Source organism: Theropithecus gelada, chromosome 16 (assembly GCF_003255815.1).
Source record: "Theropithecus gelada isolate Dixy chromosome 16, Tgel_1.0, whole genome shotgun sequence".
Lineage (NCBI taxonomy): Eukaryota > Metazoa > Chordata > Mammalia > Primates > Cercopithecidae > Theropithecus > Theropithecus gelada.
In genome coordinates, this window is record NC_037684.1 from 27,782,328 (window position 1) to 27,808,893 (window position 26,566).

A 26,566-nucleotide genomic window follows, 5' to 3' on the forward strand; every position below is an offset into this window, starting at 1 on the left:
TGAGTGGTTTCTTTCTTTTTCTTTTTCTTTTTTTTTTTTCAGCACGCTCCTCTCAGTTCCTATCTTTCATATTCTGTTTCTCTGTGCTCTGTATTATCTGTTTCATATGCTCTTCCCATTTGAAAATAGTCTCAGTTAAAATTTCCCTAAGCAACACTTCTGCCTTGAAATTAAAGAACAATTTGTATAACGCATCTCTATTGAATTTCTAATACAAATGTGAATAAAAACTGCCTATGGGCTGGGCGCGGTGGCTCATGCCTGTAATCCCAGCACTTTGGGAGGCGGAGGTGGGTGGATCACCTGAGGTCAGAGTTCGAGACCAGCCTCACCAACCTGGAGAAACCCTGTCTCTACTAAAAATACAAAATTAGCCTGGCATGGTGGTGCATGCCTGTAATCCCAGCTACTCGGGAGGCTGAGGCAGGAGAATGGCTTGAATCTGGGAGGCGGAGGTTGCAGTGAGCCGAGATGGCACCATTGCACTCCAGCCTGGGCAACAAGGGCGAAACTCCGTCTCAAAAAACAAAGAAACAAACGAACGAAACACAAAAAATCCTGCCTATGAATATGGGCTAATTGCCCATCCACAAATAGACCTGTGAATGGTGAACCAAACATATTGTGATGGTTCTCAGACCTGGCTGCACATTAGAATCACCTGAATAGCATGTAAGAAATACCTATGCCCAGGCCCCCCTTCAGATCAATTACATCGGGATTTCTGATACAGGGGCCTAGGCAAGAATATTTTAAAGCTCCCCAGGTGATTTTAAAATGCAGCCAGAAGTGAGAACTACTAGAAGAAGAGTATATAAATAGTGGCAATATCTAATAGACTAAAATAGTAAACTGTAATCAATATAATTTACCTCAATTCAGCAGGCAGTGCCCAAATTTATGTCTAAAGTTCAAAGAGGGCCGGGCGCAGTGGCTCACACCTGTAATCCCAGCACGTTGGGAGGCCGAGGCAGGCAGATCACCTGAGGTCGGGAGTTCGTGACCAGCCTGACCAACATGGAGAAACCCCATCTCTACCAAAAATACAAATAATTAGCCGGGTGTGGTGACGAATGCCTGTAATCCCAGTTCTCAGGAGGCTGAGGCAGAAGAATTGCTTGAACCCAGGAGGCGGAGGTTGCAGTGAGCTGAGATTGCACCATTGCACTCCAGCCTGGGCAACAAGAGCAAAACTCTCTCTCCAAAAAATAAATAAATAAATAAAATAAAGTTCAAAGAGATACCAGCTGCTCTAAATACGAGGCTTGACATTTTAACACATGATGCTAGCCTGAGCCAGGATCAGCAAACTTTTTCTATAAAGGGCCAGACAGTAAATTTCAAAAATTTGTCAGACACATATAGTCTCTATGTTATATTCTTTGTTTTTGTTTTGTTTTTCTGTTCCACAGCCTTTTAAAAACATAAAAACCCCTGTACACAAACAGGTCACTGGCTGCCTTTGCCTAGAGTGCCACAGTTTGCCCACACCTGCCCTGGGCAAACATATTGTGATGCTGTAAACATTTGTCTCTGTTTTCTCAAAAACACCTCAGGAGATCCAAACTAGAATGAATTATCCATACATTTTTATTATGTCTAAGGAAGAATAAATTGAAATTAGTTTAAGGGATTAGAGTAAAAAGCAAGTAGTGGCTGGCACAGTGGCTCACCCCTGTAATCCCAGTGCTTTGGGAGACTGAGGCAGGAGGATTGCTTGAGGCCAGGAGTCGAGACCAGCCTGGGCAATATAGCAAGATCCTGTTTCTACAAAAAGTAATTTTAAAAAATTACCCGGGCATGTTGGCATGCACCTGTAGTCCTAGCTACTTGGGAGACTGAGGTGGGAGGGTTCCTTGAGCCCAGGGGTTTGAGGTTACAGTGAACCATTAAAGGTAACTGCAAAGACCGCAATTACTTTTGCACCAACCTAATAGTGCCACTGCACTCCAGCCTGAGTGACAGAGTGAGACTCTGTCTAAAAAGAAAACAAGCCCCAAAGTATTAAATATTTCTAGTTTTATTAGTGGCATTAAAAAACTATATGTTAGTCATTATACAATACATTATAAAGCTCAGTTTTCATTAGTTAATTTATTTACTTGTTTTTGAAACAGGGTCTCAACTCTGTCACCCAGGGTGGAGTGCAGTGGCAAGATCACAGCTCACTGCAGGCTAAACCTCCTGGGCTCAAGTAATCCTTCTACCTCAGCTTCCAAAATAGCTGCAACTACAGTCTAAAGCCACCATGCCTGGCTAATTAAAAAAAAAAATTATTAGTCTCAATATATTGCTCAGGCTGGTCTCCGACTGTTGGCCTTGGGCAGTCCTCCCACTTCAGCCTCCCAAAGTGTTGGGATTACAGGCGTGAGCCACTGCACCCAGCCAAAGCTCAGCATTTTTTTTTTTTTCCGGAATAAAATAAAATCTGCCTCTGCCAGGTGTGATGGCACTAGCCCATAGTCCCAGCTACTCAGGAAGCTGAGGTGAGAGCATGGCTTAAGCCTAGAAGTTCAAGTTCAGCTTGGGCAACACAGTGAGATCCCATCTCTTAAAAAGAAAAAGAAATCCAGCTTCAAAAAATGAGAAAGAGAAGAGGACGATAATAGTGTGATAATAATGACAATATTTACTAGACAGTGAGTTTCTTGTCAAAAATAATTCTAGGCTCTAAAGAAATAAATCATAGCCTTCAGTGAAGCTATTAACAACTGTTTGTGTAAATGAAAACAGTAAGGGTCAGAATAGGGGGCCTGAGTGGCTTTCGGGCTAGTGCGAAAGTACTCAATTGACTCCGGCTGACCAGCAGTTGTAAATAACGGGCACTTCAGCCACAAGACACTGCTATTGAGTGAAGTGGGTCAAATTCTGTCCAGCACAGGGATAGGTTTAAATGACCAAACAGGAAATTATTTATATATATTATTTCCTTTCACACAAAACCACCACCAGATGTGGCACTACCCAGAGCCCCAAGAGTAGAGAGATGAAAGACAAAGCTTGGGATTTGCAGTAAGTTCCTGGGGCTGTTAGAAGGAGACTTTTTTCTTAGAATCAGGGGAGAGGTAGCTAAGTTTGTGCTTTGACTAGGAACATTCATCCTGGTTCCAGCAATTTTGAGAAGGTTAAATCTAAGTAAGCCTCCCCTCAACCCTGCAGTTATCAACAAAAAGATTTATAGTGAAAAAAGAATGAAAAACAGTATTCTGGGAATGTTTACCTTTTATGCCCATTTTACCATTGTTCTTATTACTGTCTTGTGGTCCCTCCTCTCACTGCCAAATCATTACCCGGGAATTACCCCAAGCATGGTGCTACCCATCTAGTTTTCCCATTTGTTTCCCAACAGTTGCTGTCTACATTTTACTGAAGTCAATGTCAATTACAACAAACAGCCTTCTGAGGACACGTAATCAACATCCTCTATTTGGGAGGATGCTGAAGTGTGGACACATTGACCTAAATAACTGTAATTAGGGCAGGTCACTAAATGGCAGACTTTTGAGATAACATCACCTTTTATTCCTCGTTGCCCACCAAACTGGTCTTGAGAGTCATTTCCAGATAAACATTACTCTGTAAATCAGTGACCAAATGCCTGACATTTAAAAACATAAAATTCTGCAGCGTTCATGGATGGGCATATTTGAGGCATGGGTGGAGACTTTCCCATTTCTACAACTCTGATGAGATTGAAAGAAATCCTCTGAAATGAATCTAGAGGACTCCTGTTCACCCACACCCTCTTTCTGGGTCATTCACTCGACATATTAACTACAAGAGCTCCACCTTCATTATACATGTGAACACACTCTAGTGATTCTGTTGATCTTCACTGAATTAACCTTGTTTTCTAGTTGATAAGTTAGGCAAAGGCTAGTTCTCAATTGAAGATGCATTCTCATTTTCTTTCCTAAACTCTTAGTCTTTTGCCTCACACTCATTGAAGAGCTGATGTACGATACTATAAAATGAGCGCCCTTTGAAACACAGAGAGCCAGGTGCCATGGCTTGCGCCTGTAATCCAGCACTTTGGGAGGCCGAGGCAGGGGGATTGCTTGAGCCCAGGGAGCTATGATCTTGCCACTGCACTCCAGTGTGAGGAACAGAGTGAGCCCTGTCTCTAAACAACAACAACAATAACAACAACACACACACACACATCACACATACACAAGGAAATGCTTTGTAACTGGACAAGCTCTTTGGGATTACTGAGTGGTTTAGGCAGTGCACTGAAAATAAAACAAAAGAGGACTATTAGCTTTTGGTCCTTTTCTCCAACTTTAGGACCCAACTGTCTATTTATACAAACAGTCTAGACTTGTTATCTTGCTACATCATGTCTCAGAAATGTAAGTGGAGGGAAACCAGTTTGGCAAGATAGTAAGGGAACAAGATAATGGGTTTAAATGACGAAATAGGAAATCCGTCCTGGGTGGTGTTTGGCGGTTTAATGCTGCAAGGGGTGGGTGTGGGGAATATGGAATGGTGGCAAGGAACAATTTGCACATTTGGTTCACGAGTGAGAACAGAATGAGTAAGACTGTCATTGTGGATCAAATTCCCTTCACATCGCTTGCCTACTAAATAGTAGATATACTAATTTTCATTAGAAAAGTTATTTTAAAGACGTGCTGAAAAAATAATAAAATGTAGTACAAAGTCACAATTACAGAATAAGTTACTACCTTTATTCCCTGTATAAGTCTTAATATTTGGTTTTAGTTAACCGTTTCCATGATACAATTTCTATCTGAAAGTCATTGGAGGTTTAACTGTGTAATTGTGCTGTGCTTTTGTTTTTGTTCAAAATCCTTCATTAGATCTTGAAGCGTTAAGTGGAGCTTAAACAAGAGGTATTGCTTCCTGTCTCTTCTATGGTGTGGTCAGTCAGTAGCTAAAGGAGAGTGAAACAAAGTGGTGTTATTACGCAATAGGAATTGTCTAACAAGAGATTGGTATCAAAGACAGAGGCAGGTTCTAACAAAAAAGTTTCATAAAACTGTTGCCTTTTTGAACAAGTAAAATGAATACTACCTGTGAGATAGTATTTTTTATTTTTTATTTTTTGAGATGGAGTCTCGCTCTGTTGCCTAGGCTGGAGTGCAGTGGCATGATCTCTGTTCACCACAACCTCTGCCTCCCGGGTTCAAGCAATTCTCCTGCCTCAGCCTCCCAAGTAGCTGGGACTACAGGCACATGACACCACGCTCGGCTAATTTTTGTACAGATGGAGTTTCACTATTTTGGCCAGGCTGGTCTCGAACTCCTGACCTCGAGATCCGCCCGCCTCAGCATCCCAAAGTGCTGGGATTATAGGTGTGAGCCACCGTGCCCAGCCAGTATTGATTTTTAAAAAGAATAGATTTGGCCAAGTGTGGTAATCCCAACAATTTGGGAGGCCAAGGTGGCGGATCACCTGAGGTCAGGAGTTCGAGACTAGCCTGGCCAACATGGTGAAACCCCTGTCTCTACTAAAAACACAAAAATTAGCTGGATGTGGTGGCGGGTGCCTGTAATCCCAGCTGCTCGGTAGGCTGAGGTAGAAGAATTGCTTGAACCCAGAAGGCGGAGGTTGCAGTGAGCCGAGATCGTGCCACTGCACCCCAGCCTCGGTGACAAAGCGAGACTCTCTCTCAAAAAAAAAAAAAAGAAAGAAAAAAGAAAAAAAAGAATAGGTTGGGAAAGCAAACTTAAATTTTTTTTTTTTTTTTTTTTTTTTTTTAAAACGGAGTCTCGCTCTGTGGCCCAGGCTGGAGTGCAGTGGCGCAATCTCGGCTCACTGCAAACTCTGCCTCCCGGGTTCACGCCATTCTCCTGCCTCAGCCTCCCGAGTAGCTGAGACTACAGGCGCCCGCCACCACGCCTGGCTAATTTTTTTTATATGTTGAGTAGAGATAGGGTTTCACCGTGTTAGCCAGGATGGTCTCCATCTCTTGACCTCGTGATCCACCCGCCTCGGCCTCCCAAAGTGCTGGGAAGCAAACTTAAAAATTTTTAAACATTTTCTTTGGTCTGCTAAGTTGGTAAAAATAAAAGGTTATTCTGAAGCCCTCATGCTTGTATTAGCTTGAAGAGCTATCGAAGATGAAAGGTTTGGAGTCCTAGATTCATAAATAGATGTGATTATTCAATTACTTAAAAATATTACTATTGCTAGAACTCATTGTTACACAAAAATATTTCCTGCTCCAAGTGTTCATAATTTGTGTGAAATGAGACTAAATGAATCTCTATACCAGCTGTTAGTCTCTTTCTGAAATAATAGTCAAGCTAATGAGAAAATGCAGTCCATGGTCTTCTGTATTTTTCCTTCTTTTCATATATACTCCATTAAGACAGAATTGGAATATTTTGATGGTGTCACTTGTGATGCCTGGTGTAGAAACTTGGACTAAATATCACTTGTGACTTTTTTTTTTAAATTTTGATTTTAAATTTTTTTTTTTTTTTTTTGAGACAGAGTCTTGCTCTGTTGCCAGGCTGGAGTACAGTGGCACGATCTCAGCTCACTGCTACCTCCACCCCCTCAATTCAAGTGATTCTCCTGCCTCAGCCTCCTGAGTAGCTAGGACTACAGGTGAGCACCACCACACCCAGCTAATTTTTGTATTTTTAGTGGAGACAGGGTTTCACCACATTGGCCAGGCTGGTCTCCATCTCTTGACCTTGTGATCTGCCCACCTCGGCCTCTCAAAGTGTTAGGATTACAGGAGTGAGCCACCGTGCCCAGCCAGGATGGTAAATCCCTAAAGTGTAGGGGCTTAACCTTAACTCATCTTTACAAACAGCTTTGATACGGAGCCTGGCATATAGAGAACTCAAGTGCTATCTGGATAAAAGAAATGATTAGCAAGGCCAGAAGTCCTGTTGCCCAATACCTGCATTTTTTTGCAGGCAGGTCTTCACTCCAAGGCCTTTTTATTCATCTGCTTGCTTCCAGAAAGTCCTGCTTCCCCTTGAGGGCAGGTTTGTCCACAGGCTTGGCTCCCACACCAGGCTGCACTTCAATTTACAATAAGCACTTGAAGAATGAGTGCTGCAGGCACAACAGCAACGAAGCATCATCTCTTTATAAGTGAGGGATGAGGCATAAGATGTGCTATACTGCTCAGGCCCAGAATGGAACCCCATGTCCACAATGGACTCCCAATTCTAAGAAGGAAACAGAAATGGAAACCATACATGCAAGGGTGCAAAATAGTTAAAGAACTGGCTTATGTTGGATTAAATATTCTGTAAATTTTGGCCTCAGGAAAAATTATAGGAACTATTTGAAATATAAAAGAATAATGTATGAACTGAGATGCAGCAACTTGATTAAGCTGTGAATTTACACATTTATAACCTGAAACCACCATTACAACATATTTGTTTGAAAAAAAAATCAAAACTTGCTGACTTAGTTAACCCTTTATCTTTTTTTGCTGAGACTTAAAGTATGGTGCACATATCCACCAAACCACCCTATGAAATGCAAATTAACTCAACCTCTGTATTTCAGCATTTCCTGAATCACCTAATATCACTGAGAATAGCTAAAATATTACTTTTGATACTTTTCCTTATTTGGAATTCCTAAAAAAGATTGTGAGAATGGGAAGTAAGGTGGTGACCTTACTTCAAAATCAATAATTTTGAACTTACTGTTTATAGAGTGTAGTTTTCTGATTTTCCCCCCTCCTTCCAGGAGAATCAGGACACACATATATGCATATATGTGTGTGTCTATTAGTATGTGTGTTACTATATTTCTTTTGCAAACCAGATAATATATAACCTTTAAGAAATATAGCTAATCAAGCCAAAAAGTGGAAAAGGTGTAAAAGACCCAAATGTCCATTAGCTGATGAATGGATAAATGGAAAGTGCCAAATCCAAACAATGGAATATTATCCAGCCATAAAAAGGAATGAAGTACTGATAAATGCCTCAGCATATATAAATGCCTCAAAAATATTATGCTAAGTAAAAGAAGCCAACACAAAAGGCCACATATTGTATGATTCCATTTATGTGAAATGTCCAGAACAGGCAAATCCATAGAGACAGAAAGTAGATTGGTGACTGCCAGGAGCTAGAGGGAGGGGGGATACGGAGTGACTGCTAATGGGCACAGCACTGCTTTTGCGGATGGTGATAATGTTCTGAAATTAGATAGTGGTGATGGTTGTACAACTTTGTGAATATACTAAAATTATTGAAATGTGCACTTTAAAAAGGTAAATTTTATAGTATGTGAGTTATATCTCAAATTTTTGAAAATTAAAAAATATGACTAATCACAAAAACAACTAAAGTTCTGGTGAATTTTAAGTAGGTCACTGAATTTTGGGTGAGTCTCAGTCTTGTCATCTGTAAAATGAAGAATTAGGGTCAGATGCTCTCTTTCATTCTAGCTTTAAATATTAGTGATTCTACTTGGAATATGATAGATTTTCATAGCTTGGGAATCTCTTACAGTAGGAGCTTTGCCTATTGTCTGAAATACAGAACTGCAAGTAGAGATGCCTACATTCCGTCCTTGAGCAAGTACTGCCTGACTGCCATGAAGCATGTCACTTAAGATGTCGAAACCTTTCCTAGCAAGCAGACTCAGATAAAAGCAAAACAAAACAAAGAGAAGAAGATGTCAAAACCCAAATGTTAGGTTTTTCTTTTTATTTTATTATTATTTTTAGAGATGGTGTCTTGCTTTGTTGCCCAGGCTGGGCTTGAGCTCCTAGCCTCAACCAATCCTCTTGCCTCAGTCTCCTTAGTAGCTAGGACTACAGGTACGTGCCATTGTGTCTGACCTGTTTGTTTTTTATAAGGGAGTAAACATTTCTTTTTATTTGGATAAGCTTTATCCAAATAAGTTGGATTTCCTTTATCAAGTTAGAAATCCGACTCCTTGATAAAACCAAAGATGCCACTAGGATAAAAAGCAGAAGCACTGCAAGCCAACAGAATTCAGTTGGCCAGCTCCTAACATTATACAATAGGTTTTATCTAAAACAAAAGTTTCCTCTTACTCAAAATGAGGGCAGTTTAAGTAGTCATTTCTACTCCATTTTTCCTGAGTTTCATGTTATTTCTGTGATATTTTTGTAATATTTCTGTTTTAGGCTATTCAAACTACTCAACTGCAACAATTGCTGTCAAACACTAAATCCCATGAGGGTTTGTACCTATGCTAAATAAGTAATTGGTTCAAGTTATCAAATAAAAATGTCAGACAACCCAAGCTGCAGAACCAGGCTGACAGCCAACTCAATGGGACAAAGGACAGCAGCAGAGATGTGACACAAAAAAGTTTCAGGCTGTTTCAACTAAAGAATGAAAAGGAAATAAAACCACAATTGAGATATAGAAGAACATCTAGTGTTTGAACCAATTGCCAGTAGGTATCTAATTCAAATCACTGAATAAAACAAGCAATCCCCAAAGCCAAATAGAAGCATCACAATAAATCATATGAGTAGACAAGGATATAAATTGGGCCCTGTGCAAAGAAAATCCTTGTAGTTTTAATTGACTCTTCCCTAGCCACTCCCCAACCTCCTCTACCCTCAATTTTTGCCATTTTTTGACAACTCCATTCTTTATCAATCTGTTAGGAAATCTTGTTGATTCTACCTTTAAATATACAGAGAATTAGAATATTTCTCACCACCTCTACCACTAACAACACATAATTTTTTCTTGCTTGAATTATTGCAATGGCCTCCTAACTGGATCCCCCAATTTTCAACCTTGCCCCAAATACAATCTCTTCTCAAAAGCAAGTAGAGTGATTCTTTCAAATGAGAAGGCCAATGATGTCACCTCTTCGTACAAAACCCTCTAAAGATTTTCAATTTCACTCAGAGTAAAAGCCAAAGCCTTTACAATAGCCTGCAAGGCCTGATAAGATCTGGTTTCCCATTTCCTCTCTGGCTTCAGGTCCCATTACTCGCACACACAGGACTATGTACACTTCTTCAAATTTGTGCCCCAGGGCCTTTGCTCTTGCTGTTCCCTAGTTATCTGCAGGGCTTGCTCACCCTGTTAAGAAGCCTGTTAAAATGTCACCTCATCAAAGCCTACCCTGATTCTCACCCTCGCTCCTCAGTAACTGCTTCATTTTTCTCAATAGCACTTACCAGCCTCTAATCTCTCAACTTACAGTTTGCTCATTTACTTTCTTTATAATCTGTCTGCCCCCAGTAAAATATAAATTCCATGAGTCTTTTTACTTACTATTGTATCTCACCACCTAGGACAGCAGATGCTTGCTAAATGTGTGTTGTGTGAACTCACCAGTGTCTCCCGGGTCAGTGCTCTGAAGAAATGTACGGCAGCGCTCCTTGTGCTCCTCAAGGGAACTTCTCTGCTTGTAACTCCTTCCACAAAACTCACATTTGTAGGGTTTCTCCACTAGAAGGAGAACATAAGGCACACGCAGTGACCCTCAGGGGTTCCATACAGGTCAGGTATTGGGGCTCTGTGACAACTGTTCACTAGAAATGAGACTGCTGAGTGAAGCCAGAGTATTTGGATACTTTTGAATCTATATTTTAAATTTGGTAAGCTTAAATAAGGTTATAGTCTATGATTAATCATTATGTCAGAGTATTCTTTGAAAGGGTCGCCTCCTATCACAAATGGAAGAATTTGGATTTAGTGATTACCATTCAGCACAGTGTTTTGGCTCCAGGTCAAATCTTGTTTTCTTTGGGGGGGAAAAAAATAGGGCCCTTTTATTCTTCAAGGAGGTTAATGTGGTATAAGCAATGAAACAGGACAGGATTCCTTAGTTTGGACATCCATCTGGCTGTAAGTAGAGATTGCTGTAGTTTGTGGGAGTTAGAGAAACTGATGGCCTTTGCATAACATTGACATATTTGGATAAATTTAGTTCATCCTTGCCACGTGGCTATAGCAAAGTCTAGGCTAAAACAATAAAAACTGAGCTAATTAAGGATTTTTTTGGTTTTTTGTTTTTGAGACAGGGTCTCACTCCATCACCCAGGCTGGGGTGCAGTGGCTCAATCACAGCTCGCTACAGACCCAACTTCACAGGCTCAGGTGAAGCCTTGGCCTCCCAAAGGCCACTCTGGCCTCCCAAAGTGAGAGGATTACAGGTGTGAGTCATTGCACCCAGCCAGGATATCTTTGAATAATAGAAATAAAAATAGGCCAGGCGCAGTGGCTCACACCTGTAATCCCAGCACTTTGGGAGATCAAAGTGGGTGGATCACCTGAGGTCAGGGGTTCGAGAGCAGCCTGTCCAACATGGCAAAACCCCATCTCTTCTACAAATACAAAAATGAGCCAGGCACAGTGGCTCATGCCTGTAATCCCAGCACTTTTGGAGGCCAAGGCAGGTGGATCACGAGGTCAGGAGTTCGAGACCAACCTGGCCAATGTGGCGAATCCCCATCTCTACTAAAAATACAAAACTTAGCCGGGCGTGATGGCGCACGCCTGTAGTCCCAGCCACTCAGGAGGCTGAGGCAGAAGAATCACTTGAACCTGGGGGGCGGAGGTTGCAGTGAGCTGAGATCGTGCCACTGCACTCCAGCCTGGGCGACAGAGCAAGACTCTGTCTCAAACAAACAAAATTAGCTGGGCATCGTGGTAGGCATATATAATCCCAGCTACTAGGGAGGCTGAGGCAGGAGAATTGCTTGAACCTGAGAGGCAGAGGTTGCAGTGAGCCAAGATCACACCACTGTACTCCAGCCTGGGCAACAGAGCAAGACTATGTCTCAAAAAAAAAAAAAAAAGAAAAAGAAATAAAAATGAATTGTGAAAATGACTTCGTCTAAATGTCTAAGATGAAGGAAAACTTTCATCCATACAATTCATGCAACCTTTATTCTGCCAACTCCCCAAATGCTTTATTGCTTGAAATATGTAAGTAATAACTTCAACTATCTGTGCAAGGCTGGTCTTTCTGATTGCTGATAAAATATACTCAATGCATTTGTCAGTTTTAGGGGCTAAAATTCTTATTTTCTAACTCCTCTTGCTCTGTTTAAAACAGAGGCTTTGGGATTTAAAGCACTAAAAGATCCTTATGGAATCCTAAATTAAAACAAATGCAGGTTTGCTAGGGCTAAAAATGTTACGTTTCTGCATAAATTGGGTTCTCTGGAATCTGTCTTTAAAAAGCCTACTATTGTTTCTTACTTGAAAAAGGCAACAGTAGAGAACTATTCTAATTTTTTCGAACCAAACTCATCCTTAATTCATTACTTTGAAAAATGAGTTGTAAAAGAGAGAAACCCTTCATTTGCCAGTTACGATCTCTCGTGGTGGGTTTTGTTGGGGCTGACTTCTTTAATCCTAGTGGCTGAATTATAACAAGTTTTGAGTTTGGGGCTAGGTTTTAATCAAAGCAGTAGATATGAACTGACATGAAAACAAACCTTTTCTTCCAATTAAAATTTGCCAGATAACATCAAGAACATGAGGTCCGAAATTTGAAAATAAACTCAGTCTTATTTTTCTAGGAAGGAAATTCTAAATCTTGAAAAAAAAAAAAAAGTATTATCTTGGTCAAAATAAGGAGTAAAAACATCAAGACAGCACATAGCTTTTTCCAAATCCTTACTGTTGTTCATCTTTTAGAGATTTAAAATAAGTAGGCTGGCTGGGCATGATGGCTCATGCCTGTAATCCCAGCACTTCGGGAGGTCAAAGTGGGAGGAATGCCCAAGCTCAGAAGTTTGAGACCAGCCTGAGAAACATAGTGAGACCTCATGTTGATTTAAAAAGTGGGCTGATCAAGAGGAAAGTTGGATTTAAGAAATTTATCCCGAATGGCCAAAAAGTAGCCACCAAACAATTATTTATATCCAAATTACAGTTTTTCATAATTTACAAACTGTACATCATTTGCTTGTCTCGTCTTTTGAATGGAAAGAGTATGTGTGTTAGGAAAACAATCTAATAAAGTTTACCAGAAGAAAATACTCATGGCTATAATTTTCTCACAAAAATTAAGAAGACATTTTTTATAGGGTGGGCTCTTCCTATCTGACTGTGTTGTTCTCCAGGGGTGCGAGGATGGCGAGGAGATGATCATCTCCACTGAGGCAGACGGAGGGCAATTAATGCCTTAATGGCAGTGTAATTAGCCCTAGAGGTCTCTGCTGTTGTAACCCTTCAGAACAAGAACGACAGATTGAAACCTTCCTACTTAACTCTTTCTAGTTTCCACATTGGGCTCTGAGGAATGCAGTTCCTAGACATGGAGTGCTCATTTCTCTCACTTACCAGAATGTGTCCTAAGATGCCCTGTGAGCGCATCTCTTCTTTGGCATGCATAGTTGCAGAGGTGACACTTAAAAGGTTTTTCCCCTGTGTGCAGTTTAATGTGGCGGAGGAGGTTACCTTTCTGAGTAAAAGATGCCCCACACTGATTACACTGGAATGGGCGTTCACCTTTAAAAAGGACAAAAAAGGAGATTTCTGATCACAGGCAAGTGGAGAAACATATGCACAGATTAGATGCCTAGGGCAAAAGCTCATCTTTTAGACAGTTACTGTTCACATTGGGATCAGTTTGGAGCTACATTTCAAGGCAAGCCTAAGACTTACTTATGAAATCTCCTCTTTAGAAGAGAAAAAGCACCCACTAGCAAGGCTATTTTAAGTATCATATTGAATCAGAGCAAAGAAACAAGAGTAGCTCTAGAAGTGCTTTCTAGATCTAAGTTTTTATATTACTTGGTATTCCTTTTTTCTTTCTTTTTTTTTTTGAGACAGGGTCTTCTTGCTCTGTTGCTCAGGCTGGAGTGCGATGGTCCCATCATGGCTCACTGAAGCCTTGACCTCCTGGGTTCAAGTGAGCCTGTTACCTCAGCCTTTAGAATAGCTGAGACTACAACTGTTTGCCATCATGCCTGGCTAATTTTTTAGTATTCCTTTTAAATTTAATCTCTTTTGAAAAAAGAGCCAGAAACTAAAGTCCTTACAAGGTGCTGAGGGCTAGAAATTCTCCTTTTTAAAGTCTTCATATGAGATGCAGAATGGAATCGACTGGCTCAAGTGCAGTGGTTGTGTTTGTATGCATTTCTACAGACTACCTGTTTATTGTCTGAAGATACATTATTTTAAACTGGAAATAAAAACTATGCCCTTTCATTTACCAAATTTGAACCCAATACAATAAGAAGATTTGCTCTTATTAAAAATGTTATGCAAAAATATATGAAAGATGGCTAAGAAGCAAATCACACAATTCAACTCCTACTTAGAAACTGAAGAAAAAGTATTTGGCTGACCTAGAACACTGTGCTCTCTACAGTCTTTTTTTATTCATAGCATTTGCAATATGTTTGCCAGATGCATGGTGAGGCAGGAATAAAAAGCACTGAGTAAATGGCAATGCAGAGAGAGAGAGACACATCAGCATTATAGCAAAAATCAATGAAAGTAACCGAAAGTTCCAAATTCCACCACTTCATTTCTCACATGGCTGCATTAGGATAGTTTTCAGAAGAATGAAAAAAGCAGACTATTTACCAGTATGGCTTCGCTTATGAACCATTAAGACATTGAAGCTGATGCAGGATAATCCACACACATCACAGTTCATCTTTCCACTGGTTGGCCTGCTACTATCAAATGAGACAACATGTCTCTCCAACTTAATGTTTTCATATTCATTATATTCTCTTGAATAGCTGTAAGGGATTTCAGGCTCTTCTGCATTTCCCATGGGCTCTGGCTTTAAAACATTTTCATCTCTTTCACTGTATTCATCTTTCACTTTCATTGAATCATCTGCAGGGAAGAAAATGCAAGAAATGAATGACTGTACTTGAAGCTATCAAAGCAGCTCAAACAGCAGAGACCCACAACTGACAATTAAATACCAAATGAAGCTAACAAAACACTGTACATCTACAAAACAAGAAGGCACCATTAGCATGACCGCACGTTATTTAAATTCAGAACCACAGTCAGAGGAAAACACACATACTTACACATAAAAACAGACGATAGTGTTTTAGGCTATCCAGAAAATTACAGATAATAGATTTTAGCTAAGTTTGCTCAAAGTGGCCATGAAACAAACATTGAGCAACTCTTCTCCAGTACTAGGGGAGAGGAAGGGTTCTCAGATCTAGTACTGTTTTTGGTGGCTGCAGTTAAAAAGGCAAGGTGATGTACTCTTAGGTTTCAAGGAGAAAATATTGTTTGACTCCTTCAAATGCATGCAATGTAAGCCATTCAGATTAAGAGTTGAATAGTTAACGTAGTTTTTCTAATTTTAAGCCATGCTCTGCCTCTTCCCCTTCCACATATATGAATTGCTAAAACACATCTTATCTCTGTCTCTCTTGGAGCTGATAAAGGCACAACATTGACTGTAGAGGAAGCTGTCAGTACTAATGAAATAGTGTTGAGAAAGACAAAAGGAAAAGTTATTCTTTCATATAACCTAAGGAGTTACTTTCATTGACACAGGTAAATGGGGCTCAATCTAAATAAGGGGAAGGACCCTTAGGTCCCAAGTTAGGGAGGGCTAAACTCAAGGACTCAAGGATTGTGTAATAGGACTGGATAGGAGAGGAGGGACTGGCTCAAGTGAGTTGGCTGACCAAGTACTATCTTAAGAGCTGCAATGTAAATAAATGAAATTTAAAAGAACAGCTATCATACTCTTCATGAAGAGTCTAAGAACATATGAAGAACATGGGAAAAATATGAAGAACATAATAAAGAAGCAAATTTATGTACTTGCATTGACACTAGTAAAACTAAAAATTTGCCTGATGTAAGAATAATAAACACTTGTAAGGGAGTTGTCATACATAAAATATGCTACATAAATGCTTACTTTTTCAAACATTGGTCCCTAGAAATCGAAAGTTGTCCCTCCCCATGAGGAATCACAAATCAATGGAGTGGAGGACTGGAAGGGAATTTAAATGTCATCTAATCCAACCCTCTCGTTTCTCAGATGAGGAAATCTGGGAGCAGAGACGTTTTCAGTCATTCGTCGAAGGTTACATGTCTAGTTACTGGCAGAGGTGTGATTAGAACGCAAAACCTAACCTTGAACTATGAATTATTTGGATTTGACCTCACGCACTAGACATATAAGGCCTAAGTGGATTCTTACCAACTATATTCCACACCCTCCCATCAGTGGTGTAAATGTTAAAACCCAAAACACTCTGAAAAAAAGATATTTTAAAAAACTACATCCCTTCCAAAAAACATCAGTAAGTGTTGCTCCTCTTGCCACATAGGAGGAAGTACAACTGCAGCTGTGCCTGGCTTGCTACCTTGAACCCAAGTTTCAATTTTCACTTCTATCAAGGTTACCTTTCATCTATATTAACTGTGTTTGCTTAATAGAGCAAGACAGGGCCTAACCACCATCAGAGGAGCCAGGGCTGCCACACCGTTCCACTGCTTCCTACCACAGTTCATGGTTCACAACGTTTCACTCTTTGACTAGCAAAGATGTAGGACTGTAGGATAAATCCAACATGTTTCAAATTTGGCCACCCTATGGATCTGGGTTATATAAGAAATGATATCTGTTTCCTACTTGGAAAGAGGTTCACTTCCTTCTTTCTCTGGATAGGTCTTCCCTGCTTTCAAATGGAATTTGTTTACTTAAGTGTTTTTTTTTTTTTAATTTTTTTAAAGAGAAGGATGCACCTGAGGCTTGTACCCGCCTCCCTTCCTCCATCACTCCAGCTGTGGGTAATATCCCACCAAAGCTTGAGTGCGCTTCAGTTTGCATGTAGGCGTTTAAAAGAACCTCAACGGAAAATTTCAGCTACTGAAAACCAAAAACAGCAGATAGAAAAGGCCAGCAGAAAAGGATTCTTTCCATTTTGGTTAGAAAATGTGAACATGACCAGACTCAGGCCACACTCCATGGTCACTGAACTTTAAAATGTAGTAAGATCAATGTGTTGGGTCTTTCTGAAAACAGAGGACAAAAGAGAGCTGCTCCTTTCCCTCAGGATTTTGGCTTTAGTTGGTCTGACCTGGAACTCAATACTACACCATCCTGGCTCAAGAGTAGATCTTAGCTTTAGTCCTTTAGGAGCCAGCTGTAGAGCAAGGAAGACAGTATTTGAGACCCAGGGACATAAGGACACAGGGACAGGGTATTAGAGAAGTCCTCTGGGCTTACATAGTTGCTGGTTTGCCTTTGGAGTCTTACCAGTTTTAGATGAATGACTTCAATGACCTCTCTGCTTAGTTACTGGAGATCAGCAATTTATTTTTATTTTATTCTATTTTATTTTTTGAGACATAGTCTTGCTCCATTGCCCAGGCTGGAGTGCAGTGGCACGATCGGCTCACTGCAATCTCTGCTTCCCAGGTTCAAGTGATTCTCCTGCCTTAGCCACCCAAGTAGCTGGGATTACAGGCACGTGCCACCATGCCCAGCTGATTTTTGCATTTTTAGTGGAGACCGGGTTTCGCCATGTTGGCCAGCTGGTCTCGAACTCCTGACCTCAACTGATCCACCCGCCTCAGCCTCCCAAAGTGTTGGGATTACAGGCCTGAGCCGCTGTGCCCAACCAGATTCTAATTTATTCTAATATTCAACTCTGTTACCTTCTCAAGGTAAGTCATAATAAATTGTTGGCCAGGTGTGGTGGCTCACGCCTGTAATCCTAGCACTTTGGGAAGCCAAGGCGGGTGGATCACCTGAGTTCAGGAGTTTGAGACCAGCCTGGTCAACAGGGCGAAACCCCATCTCCACTAAAACAAAAAATTAGCTGGGCATGGTGGCTCCTAGCTACTGGGGAGGCTGAGGCAGAAGAATCGCTTCAACCTGGGAGGTGGAGGTTGCAGTGACCCAATACTGCACCACTGCACTCCAGCCTGGGCGACAGAGCAAGACGCCAGCTCAAAAAAGATAAAATAAAATAAATTAGAATCTAAGGTATGAATGAGATTCCTGAGAGATATTAGGCTCAGTACTTAGCCTCCAAATACAGTCCACCAAAACCAGGAAAGGCACAAGCCTGCTCTAATGAAGGGATTCATCCCATTCCGAAAGACTTATTGGAGCAGAGAAAAGGGGTGTTCTACTTAGAAAATTCTATTAGAAAATACTAATGAATGTGTCTAAAGTCAAACTTGTCATCATTGAACCCAAACTTACTTCTAATTTATGACTTATTTTTGTTGACAAATGGCATCACCCTTCTTCCAGTCTCCAAGTCGTGAAATTGTGGAACCTTTTCTCTTTCAATCTCCACATCAAATCGATCTCCAAGATCTATCAACTGTATGTCTTCAGGCTCTCTAGGTGCCAACTCCTCTTTTCCTTTCCTTTTGCAATTTGGTTTCACCTTTCATCACATCATACCTAAATTCATCCTCTCTCAACATTCCTTTCTTTTTTTTTTTGAGACAGAGTCTCACTCTGTCGCCCAGGCTGGAGTGCAGTGGTACGATCTCGGCTCACTGCAAGCTCTGCCTCCCGGGTTCAAGCGATTCTCCTGCCTCAGGCTCCTGAGTAGCTGGGATTACAGGTGCCCACCACCATGCCTGGCTATTTTTTTTTTTTTAAGTAGAGACGAGATTTCACCATCTTGACCAGGCTGGTCTCGAACTCCTAACCTCGTGATCCACCCACCTTGGCCTCCCAAAGTGCTGGGATTACAGGCGTGAGCCACCGCACCTGGCCTCAACAATCCTTTCTAGACAGATTTAAGACACAGGTGGGCTAGGCGCGGTGGCTCACACCTGTAATCCCAGCACTCTGGGAGGCCCAGGTGGGCGGATCACGAGGTCCGGAGGTGGAGACTATCCTGGCAAACACGGTGAAACCCCATCTCTACTGAAAATACAAAAAATTAGCTGGGCATGGTGGTGCATGCCTATAGTCCCAGCTACTTGGGAGGCTGAGGCAGGAGAATCGCTTGAACCTGGGAGACGGAGGTTGCAGTGAGCCGAGATCGCACCGCTGTACCCCAGCCTGGGCGACAGAGCAAGACTCAGTCTCAAAAAAAAAAAAAAAAAAAAAAAAAAAGAGACACAGGTAAGCTATGCTTACTGCCTCTACAGCCTCAAAAAGGCCTCAGAATTCTCCATAATATGGCTTCTGCCTCCACAATTCACTGAATCTGCTCCGTTGAATATCACCAACCATAATCTTCTGATTCCTAGATTCAATGCCTTTCTGTATGCCACTCTCCCCAACTTCTTTGTAGTCCTCAACACTACTGACCTCTCACCATTCCTTGTTCTTCTGCATTCCTATTTCTTTTCTTTTCTTTTCTCTCCTTTTTTTTTTTTTTTTTTGAGACGGAGTCTCACTCTGTTGCCCAGGCTGGAGTACAGTGGTGTGATCTTGGCTCACTGCAACCTCTGCCTCCTAGGTCCAAGCGATTCTCCTGCCTCAGCCTCCCGAGTAGCTGGGATTACAGGCAGGTGCCACCACACCTGGCTAATTTTTGTATTTTTAGTAGAGAGGGTTTCACCATGTTGGCCAGGCTGGTCTCGAACTCCTGACTTCAGGTGATCCACCTGTCTTGGCCTCCCAAAGTGTTGGGATTACAGGTGTGAGCCACTGTGCCCGGCCCCTGCACTCCTATTTCTTCAATGAAACTGTACCTTCTTTCCTTGCCTTTCTGATTGCTTCCTTCTTGCCCCTTTTCTTCCCTCTGCATCCTAAATACTGTCCTTAACCTTCTTTTTTCTTCCCTCTATACCCCTCTTGCATGGCAATTTCATTCATTCTTAAGGCTTCAACTAACATCTTATATGATTAATTCTTATATATATAACTCTAGGTGTAATGTCTCTCCCTTTCTTTAGTCCTCTGTTTCTGAAGGCTTCCTAGGTATCTTCCCAGTTACTCAGGCTAGAATCCTTACGGTCATCTTTCCTTTCTCCTGATTGGGCCCCACATTCAATCATTCAGTGGTTCTGTCTGTCTGTCCAATCTCTAATCTGTTTCTCCACTCTAGTATTTTGCATGCCCATTACCTAATTCTCAGACCCTATGACTTTCCCATGATCTACTTATTGCTATAGCACCTGCACTGTTCTCCTTGCCTCTCTTCTTTCTCCTTTCCAGCTCATCTTGTTCATTGCTACAAGATTGTTCTTCCTAAATTCTAGCTCTGGTCATATTATAGCCCTGTCACAATTCTTCAATATTTTCCACTGCCAACAAAATAAATTCCAAACTCAGAAACAAAGAATTTAAAAGGACTTTTGGGATCTGGCCCCAACCTATCTTTGGCATATTAATTTCGACTACTTAGATCTTTAACTAAAGAACTTCTAAGTGGTCTTGGTTTTGTCCAAATTTATTTCCACTGCCTAAAAGATCTTTCCCCAACATGGCCACAGGTCCAAGTCCTACATATCTTTTTTTTTTTTTTTGAGATGGAGTCTTGCTCTGTCGCCTGGGCTGCAGTACAGTGGCGCGATCTCAGCTCACTGCAACCTCTGCCTCCCGGGTTCATGCCATTCTTCTGACTCAGCCTCCCAAGTAGCTGGGACTACAGGTGCCCACCACCACGCCCAGCTAATTTTTTGTATTTTTAGTAGAGACAGGGTTCCACCATGTTAGCCAGGATGGTCTCGATCTCCTGACCTCGTGATCCTCCCACCTCAGCCTCCTGAAGTGCTGCGATTAGAGGTGTAAGCCACTGCGCCTGGCCACTGTCCTACATATCTTTTAAGGTCAAACTAATATGCTATCTCCCAGCTACTAAGCCTTCCCTGATCCCCCCAGCTGGAAAATAGCCTGCTTCTTCTTCCTGGGTTACTTATAAACTCACCTCCCCTAGTCTCCCCCATAAATATGTAAGCTAGCTGAGGGCAGAAGCTATACAGATTGTGTGTGTGTGTAACTCAGCATTCCCTATGACACTGCTTAACCTGTGTCTGTAAGACCAGAGGTTATGTGGTTTTAAAATAGAAATTTTTGGGCTCCTACCATAGATCTACTAATCTGGGGGTAGAGACGGGAAATGTGCATTTAAAAACACGCTCTCCACATAAACCTTATGTACAATGCAGTTTGACAGCCACTGCTTGGAGTTAGACACAGTGCCCTACATAAGGTAGACATCCAATAAATTTCTGGTATATGAATATATCATTGCATTAGCCTCCTAACTGGCCCATGGTACATGTGACCTCTGTTATACTGCATCCTATTGCCAGAATAATCATGCTGTAGAATGAAACTCTTGTTTAAAACTTTCAATGATTTAATTTGCTTATAGAATACAGTTCAAACTCCTTAATGAGGCATTCAAGCACCTGTCCAGAACTTGCCCCAGGACTACTTAATCATCTCATTTCTCAGTCTTCTTGAATCACCTTTCTCTCTGTATTAGAACTTTACTATTCAAAGTGAGGTCCTTGGATAAGCGGTTCTGCAACCCCCTGGGAGCTTGTTAGAAATACAGGTGCTCAGGCCTCAACCTAGACCTACTGGACCAGAATTTGCATTTTAACAAGATCCTCAAAGATTCTTATGCACATTAAAGTCTGAGAAGCACAGCAGCACCCTGACTAATCACAGTTCTCCAAGCCTCTTCTCCAGCCTTTCCCACACCTAAAATATCCTTCTACCATTTCAACAGTGTATTCAAACTTCCACATGCAGTTTAAATGACACTTCTTCCATGCAGTCTTCCTTGATACCCTTAACTAGAAAAAAAACTATGTTTCTTTGTTCTCATACACCCATCTTATTCTGCTTTATATTCAGTATGATATTATTACACTGCTACAGATCTGCTTTTATGTAGTTGATGTGTTCATAAAATGTTTCATGCAAAACCAATAACACTGTCCCGCTGATTAACATTCTACATTCAGAAATGTTGATTTTTCCCTGACTTCAGTTGTCAGTGACTGGCAACACCCATTCATTTAATAAAGGCAGAAAATCTTAAAGACCTGGCAACAAATACTTGAATATATTTAGGGAACTGCCTGATAGTATCCTGAACTCTTTTGTAAAGTGAATAAACCTTTTACAGTATGAATAATCTCATGTTTTGGTTTTGTAAATTCTAATCTTCTTATAATATATATCAGGTTTCTTAGACATACATCTTAAGTTGACACTTAGAAAATTATGAAGAAGCCTCATAGACACTGGTGGAAGTTTATTTCTTAAGTCAGGTGGTGGGTGTATGGATGGTTTCTTATTAGTCTTTAATCTACACATGTAATTATACTTGCCTTTTTGCATATATGATCTATTTTATAATAAGAAAGTTAAAGGCTTCCTGAATACATTTTTTAATAACTGAACTTGTGGAGAAAAGAATATACCAAAGCACAAATTGCTGATAAAGGCAATTGCTATACATTCCCAGAGGTGGGGAAAAGATGTCTAAATTGAATCTAACCCATAGGAAATTAGATTAAACTAAACTTCTTTCTAAAGGAGCTACTCTAGGGCACAATTGTTCCCATCTTTGTCTATGTTTTGGAGGCCTCTTAGGAAGATGACACACACGAACACACACACACCCCAGAGAGAATTTTGTAGGCTGAAGAGAACAAAGGTTTGGCTCACTGGAGCTGATGCACATGGTTTCATTTCCTGGGGTGATGGTTATCACATGAAAGGCTTGTACTCCAGAGTAGACATTTTTGGTTTCACCTGAGACACTGCAAAAACAATAGGTCCTGGAAAGGATCCAACATCTGAATCCTTCAGGGGCAATAGCAGTCTCAGCCAACTGTGTCTCAGTTTGTTTTTACAGGCACATAAAATGCTCAGTTGGAGAGAAGAACCTGTCAAAGATGGCAAACAGAACAGGCAACTTGGGTATCTTGGAGAGCATGTTGGTACTAGGAATTTCCCAGTGCAAAAAAGAGATTCTGAATTTCCACCTTAAACTATAAGATCTCAGAATCCAACTCTAAGAAGGACAAAGTTGGAAGTAATATCCTCAGGTTTGCCAGAGATATTGTGAGAAGGGACAAAATGAGGTAGAGGCTGTTAGGGAAGGCACAAAAGGGTGATGTTATTTAAGTGTTTTACAAGGATCGGGGGTCATAACCATGAAATCTTCAGCACATGCAAAAGTCAACTGGATAACAAAGAAGCTTAATCATCTTAATGTGGCATTTTAATGATGCCACTGATTTGCTATGCCAATTCAGAGATAATGAGGCCCTAATGCTACAGATGTTCAGCCAGGCTAAAAGAAAGGGGGGGTGGGCTTTTCTAGCATGCCATTTTCTAACTATCCAATTAAACAAATTGTGAAAGCATCTAAATAGTTTACCAGGTTTTGACAGCTGTTAATAGGATTTAGAAGCTTGAAGCACTAAAGAGCAAAATGGGAAATATATGTATTGTAGGTATTCAGTCTACAAAGTTTGTTACTGTCACCCAATCTAGCGCAAACAGATGAACTAGAACAGTTTTCCTTATAAAATTAATGTCTATACTTCTCTCCCACAGTGACCTCTTTGTATTAGGAAGAAGAACACTGAAACGACGGGTCATCTTCGTTTTCTAATTTACATTTTTGTATGTAAAGTAACGAGACAGAGAAACCGATGATATTTTTAGAACTAAAGAGTAAGGAAAGTTAGGCCGGGCGCGGTGGCTCAAGCCTGTAATCCCAGCACTTTGGGAGGCCGAGACGGGCGGATCACGAGGTCAGGAGATCGAGACCATGCTGGCTAACACGGTGAAACCCCGTCTCTACTAAAAAATACAAAAAATTAGCCGGGCGACGTGGCGGGCGCCTGTGGTCCCAGCTACTTGGGAGGCTGAGGTGGGAGAATGGCGTGAACCCAGGAGGCGGAGCTTGCAGTGAGCTGAGATCCGGCCACTGCACTCCAGCCTGGGCGACAGAGCGAGACTCCGTCTCAAAAAAAAAAAAAAAAAAAAAAAAGAGTAAGGAAAGTTTTAATATTTGCTAACCAGTAAAATTATAAAGCTTCAATGCAAACTAAACTTTTGACATTCATACAATTTGTTGTTTTCTTTTTTCCTCTTAAAATTTAAAATAATGAACGTCTGTTATTCTTGAAAATGCCTATTCTTAAATTAGGAAAAAACTGGAAAAGGTGAATCAGGCTAACAAGAGATGAAATACTGATATCTCAGTACAGGTTTGGATAAAATTCTATAGGTTTAAGTTCTCATTGAAATACAGTCTTGGCCAGGTGCAGTAGCTTACATCTGTAACTCCAGCACTTCAGGAGGCAGAGGTGGGAGGATCGCTTGAGCCCAGTAGTTTGAGACCAGCCTAGGCAACAAAGTAAGACTCTGTCTCTACAAAAAATCAAAAACTTAGCCTAGTGTGGTAGTGTGTGCCTGTTGTCCCAGCTACATAGGAGGCTAAGGCAGGAGATTCCCTTGAACTCAGAAGGTCAAGTGTGCAGTGAGCTGTGTTCATGCCACTGTACTCTAGCCTGGGAGACAGAGCGAGATCATCTCAAAAAAAAAAGAAAAGAAAAAATTAAAGTCATCAGAAAATAGCCAGGTATGGTAGAATACCTGGGAATAGCTGGGAATACAGCATGCTTGTAGTTGCAGCTACTCAAGAGGCTGAGAAGGGAGGGTCATCTGAGCCTGGGGAAGTCCAGGCTGCAGTGAGCTGTAATCATGCTACTGCACTCCAGCCAGCCTGGGCAACAGAGTAAGACCAGTCTCAAAAAAAAAAAAAAAGAGAATCTAAACTGGCCATCAGTAAATCACATAACTTCAAATGCAAGAGCATTAGCATGTAAAAAGCTTCATTTGTAAAGGAACCACCCTCAGTTCTACAGATAACATTAATCTTTGCCTTATCTGACTATCAAATAGCTCATTCATGGGCATAATAATAAAAATAATTTTGTTTTAATAATTTCATTGCAATCCTTTGCTTCCCCATTAGAACAAGAGGAGATTTACTACTTTTACAACAGAAATACACTACACATCAGCAGTAGGTAAGGTTCCAGCTGCTCAGCTGGGCTAAGCTCTTCAAATGTCATGGGGCCAGGTATAATTCCTTAGAATTGTGAGGACTGAAGGCCATGATGTATGAAATGTCTTTCTAAACTACAAAGAGTCTACAAGTATATTGTTTCTATTGATTATTTTCATCTACATATTAAACTCTTTTGTATTTATATTTTTGAGAAATAACTGCTACCCATCAAAAAATAATGGATGAAAATACATTTAAAGAGGTTGAAGTTTTAGATGGTGCCTAAACAAGCATAGACGAAAGTAGGCACCTGGTAGAAACTTCATTTATAAATCCAAAAGAAAAAAAAACTTCCTTTTTCATTCAAAATTCCCTTGCATAGAATATTCACTCTATCTTTTTTTAAAACAGGAATGAAAAAGTTTAAAACGTATTAAAATACAATTCTTAGTAAAATTCAAAAACTGTCATCCAAATACAATTAAATTGGCTAAAAAACATTCTGACTGTTACAATACCAAACTCAGGGTCACAGGTAAAGGAAGGAATGAAAAAGTCTTCTATGTCCAGAGCATAAGTAGTTCTTGGTGTATACAGCATGTTTTGTGTTATATCACAATTAGTGTATCTATTTCCCATATAGACTAGGAGTATTTTCAAGGTGGGGACCAGGTTTAAATAATATTCGTGTCCCCAGAACCTAACAAGGGCCTAGTTACTTTAGAAATTGAATGAATGGGCCAGGTGCGGTGGCTCATGCCTGTAATCCCAGCACTCCAGCACTTTGGGAGGCCAAGGCGGGTAGATCACTTGAGGCCAGGAGTTCGATACCAGCCTGGCTGACATGGTGAATCCCCGTCTCTACTAAAAATATCCAAACAATAGCTGGGCATGGTGGCATGCACCTGTAGTCCCAGCTACTCAGGAGGCTAAGGCAGGAAAATCGCTTGAACCCGGGAGGCAGAGGTTGCAATGAGCCAAGATAGCTCCACTGCACTCCAGCCTGGGTGATGAGATTCCGTCTCAAAAAAAAAAAAAAAGAAATTGAATGAATGAATGCATGAACTCCTTGGGTAGCCTGAACCAATTTAGTGATAATAACCAGGCCAGGCAGAGAAGAAGTAGTAAATCACAGTATACCCCTAACTTGTCTACAAGATTCTGATGCTGTCATGCATTATGTAGTTTCTCTTGATGCATCAGAATAAGGCCCATGCCCCACAGTGCTAGCCAGTCCTCTAGTTGACTTGTTTGCCCACTGTGGTCTGGCTTCTGCCCGTCCTACTCCACCATTTTGCAATAGGTTGCCACTGGCCAGTCCCTGCTTTTTAAACCTCTTTCCTTAGCTTATTCTTTGCTGGTTCCACTCCTACCTCACTTATTTATTTATATCCTGTTTATTCCTCTTTCTCTGTCTCCTAGATGTGAATGATTTCCTGGGGCCTATTTCTTGAAACTTTTGCCTTTTCACTTTACATACTCTGTCTTCTGATCCAAGTTTTCATTGCTGTTGACTCTCAAATTTGTATTTCCAGTAGACCTGGAAAGCCGCAGACATATACAACACTTATCTCACACTCAACAAGTTGCAAACAAGCTCATTATCTCTCCCATTTCTTCTCTCTTTCCAAATCTGCTCTTCCTATAATATTCCCCATTGTCCTCTCTCCATAGTGACTGTTTGATGT

At 41.0% G+C, this 26,566-nt stretch overlaps 1 protein-coding gene across 8 annotated transcripts in view; it reads right to left on the reverse strand.

Moving 5' to 3' along the window:
- IKZF3 (IKAROS family zinc finger 3) overlaps nucleotides 1-26,566 on the reverse strand; it is a 95,519-nt gene that overhangs the window by 13,367 nt on the left and 55,586 nt on the right. For 2 of the 8 annotated variants that reach the window (XM_025362314.1, XM_025362315.1), the window contains 3 exons: nucleotides 14,500-14,760; nucleotides 13,249-13,416; nucleotides 10,285-10,401 (listed from right to left, as the gene is read on the reverse strand). The exons of 2 other annotated variants lie outside the window; for them this stretch is intronic. In XM_025362314.1, coding sequence (XP_025218099.1) covers nucleotides 10,285-10,401; nucleotides 13,249-13,416; nucleotides 14,500-14,760 — 546 coding nt within the window. The remainder of the gene's footprint in view (nucleotides 1-10,284; nucleotides 10,402-13,248; nucleotides 13,417-14,499; nucleotides 14,761-26,566) is intronic. 4 more of the 8 variants (XM_025362316.1, XM_025362317.1, XM_025362318.1 and 1 more) reach the window with 4 other exon arrangements.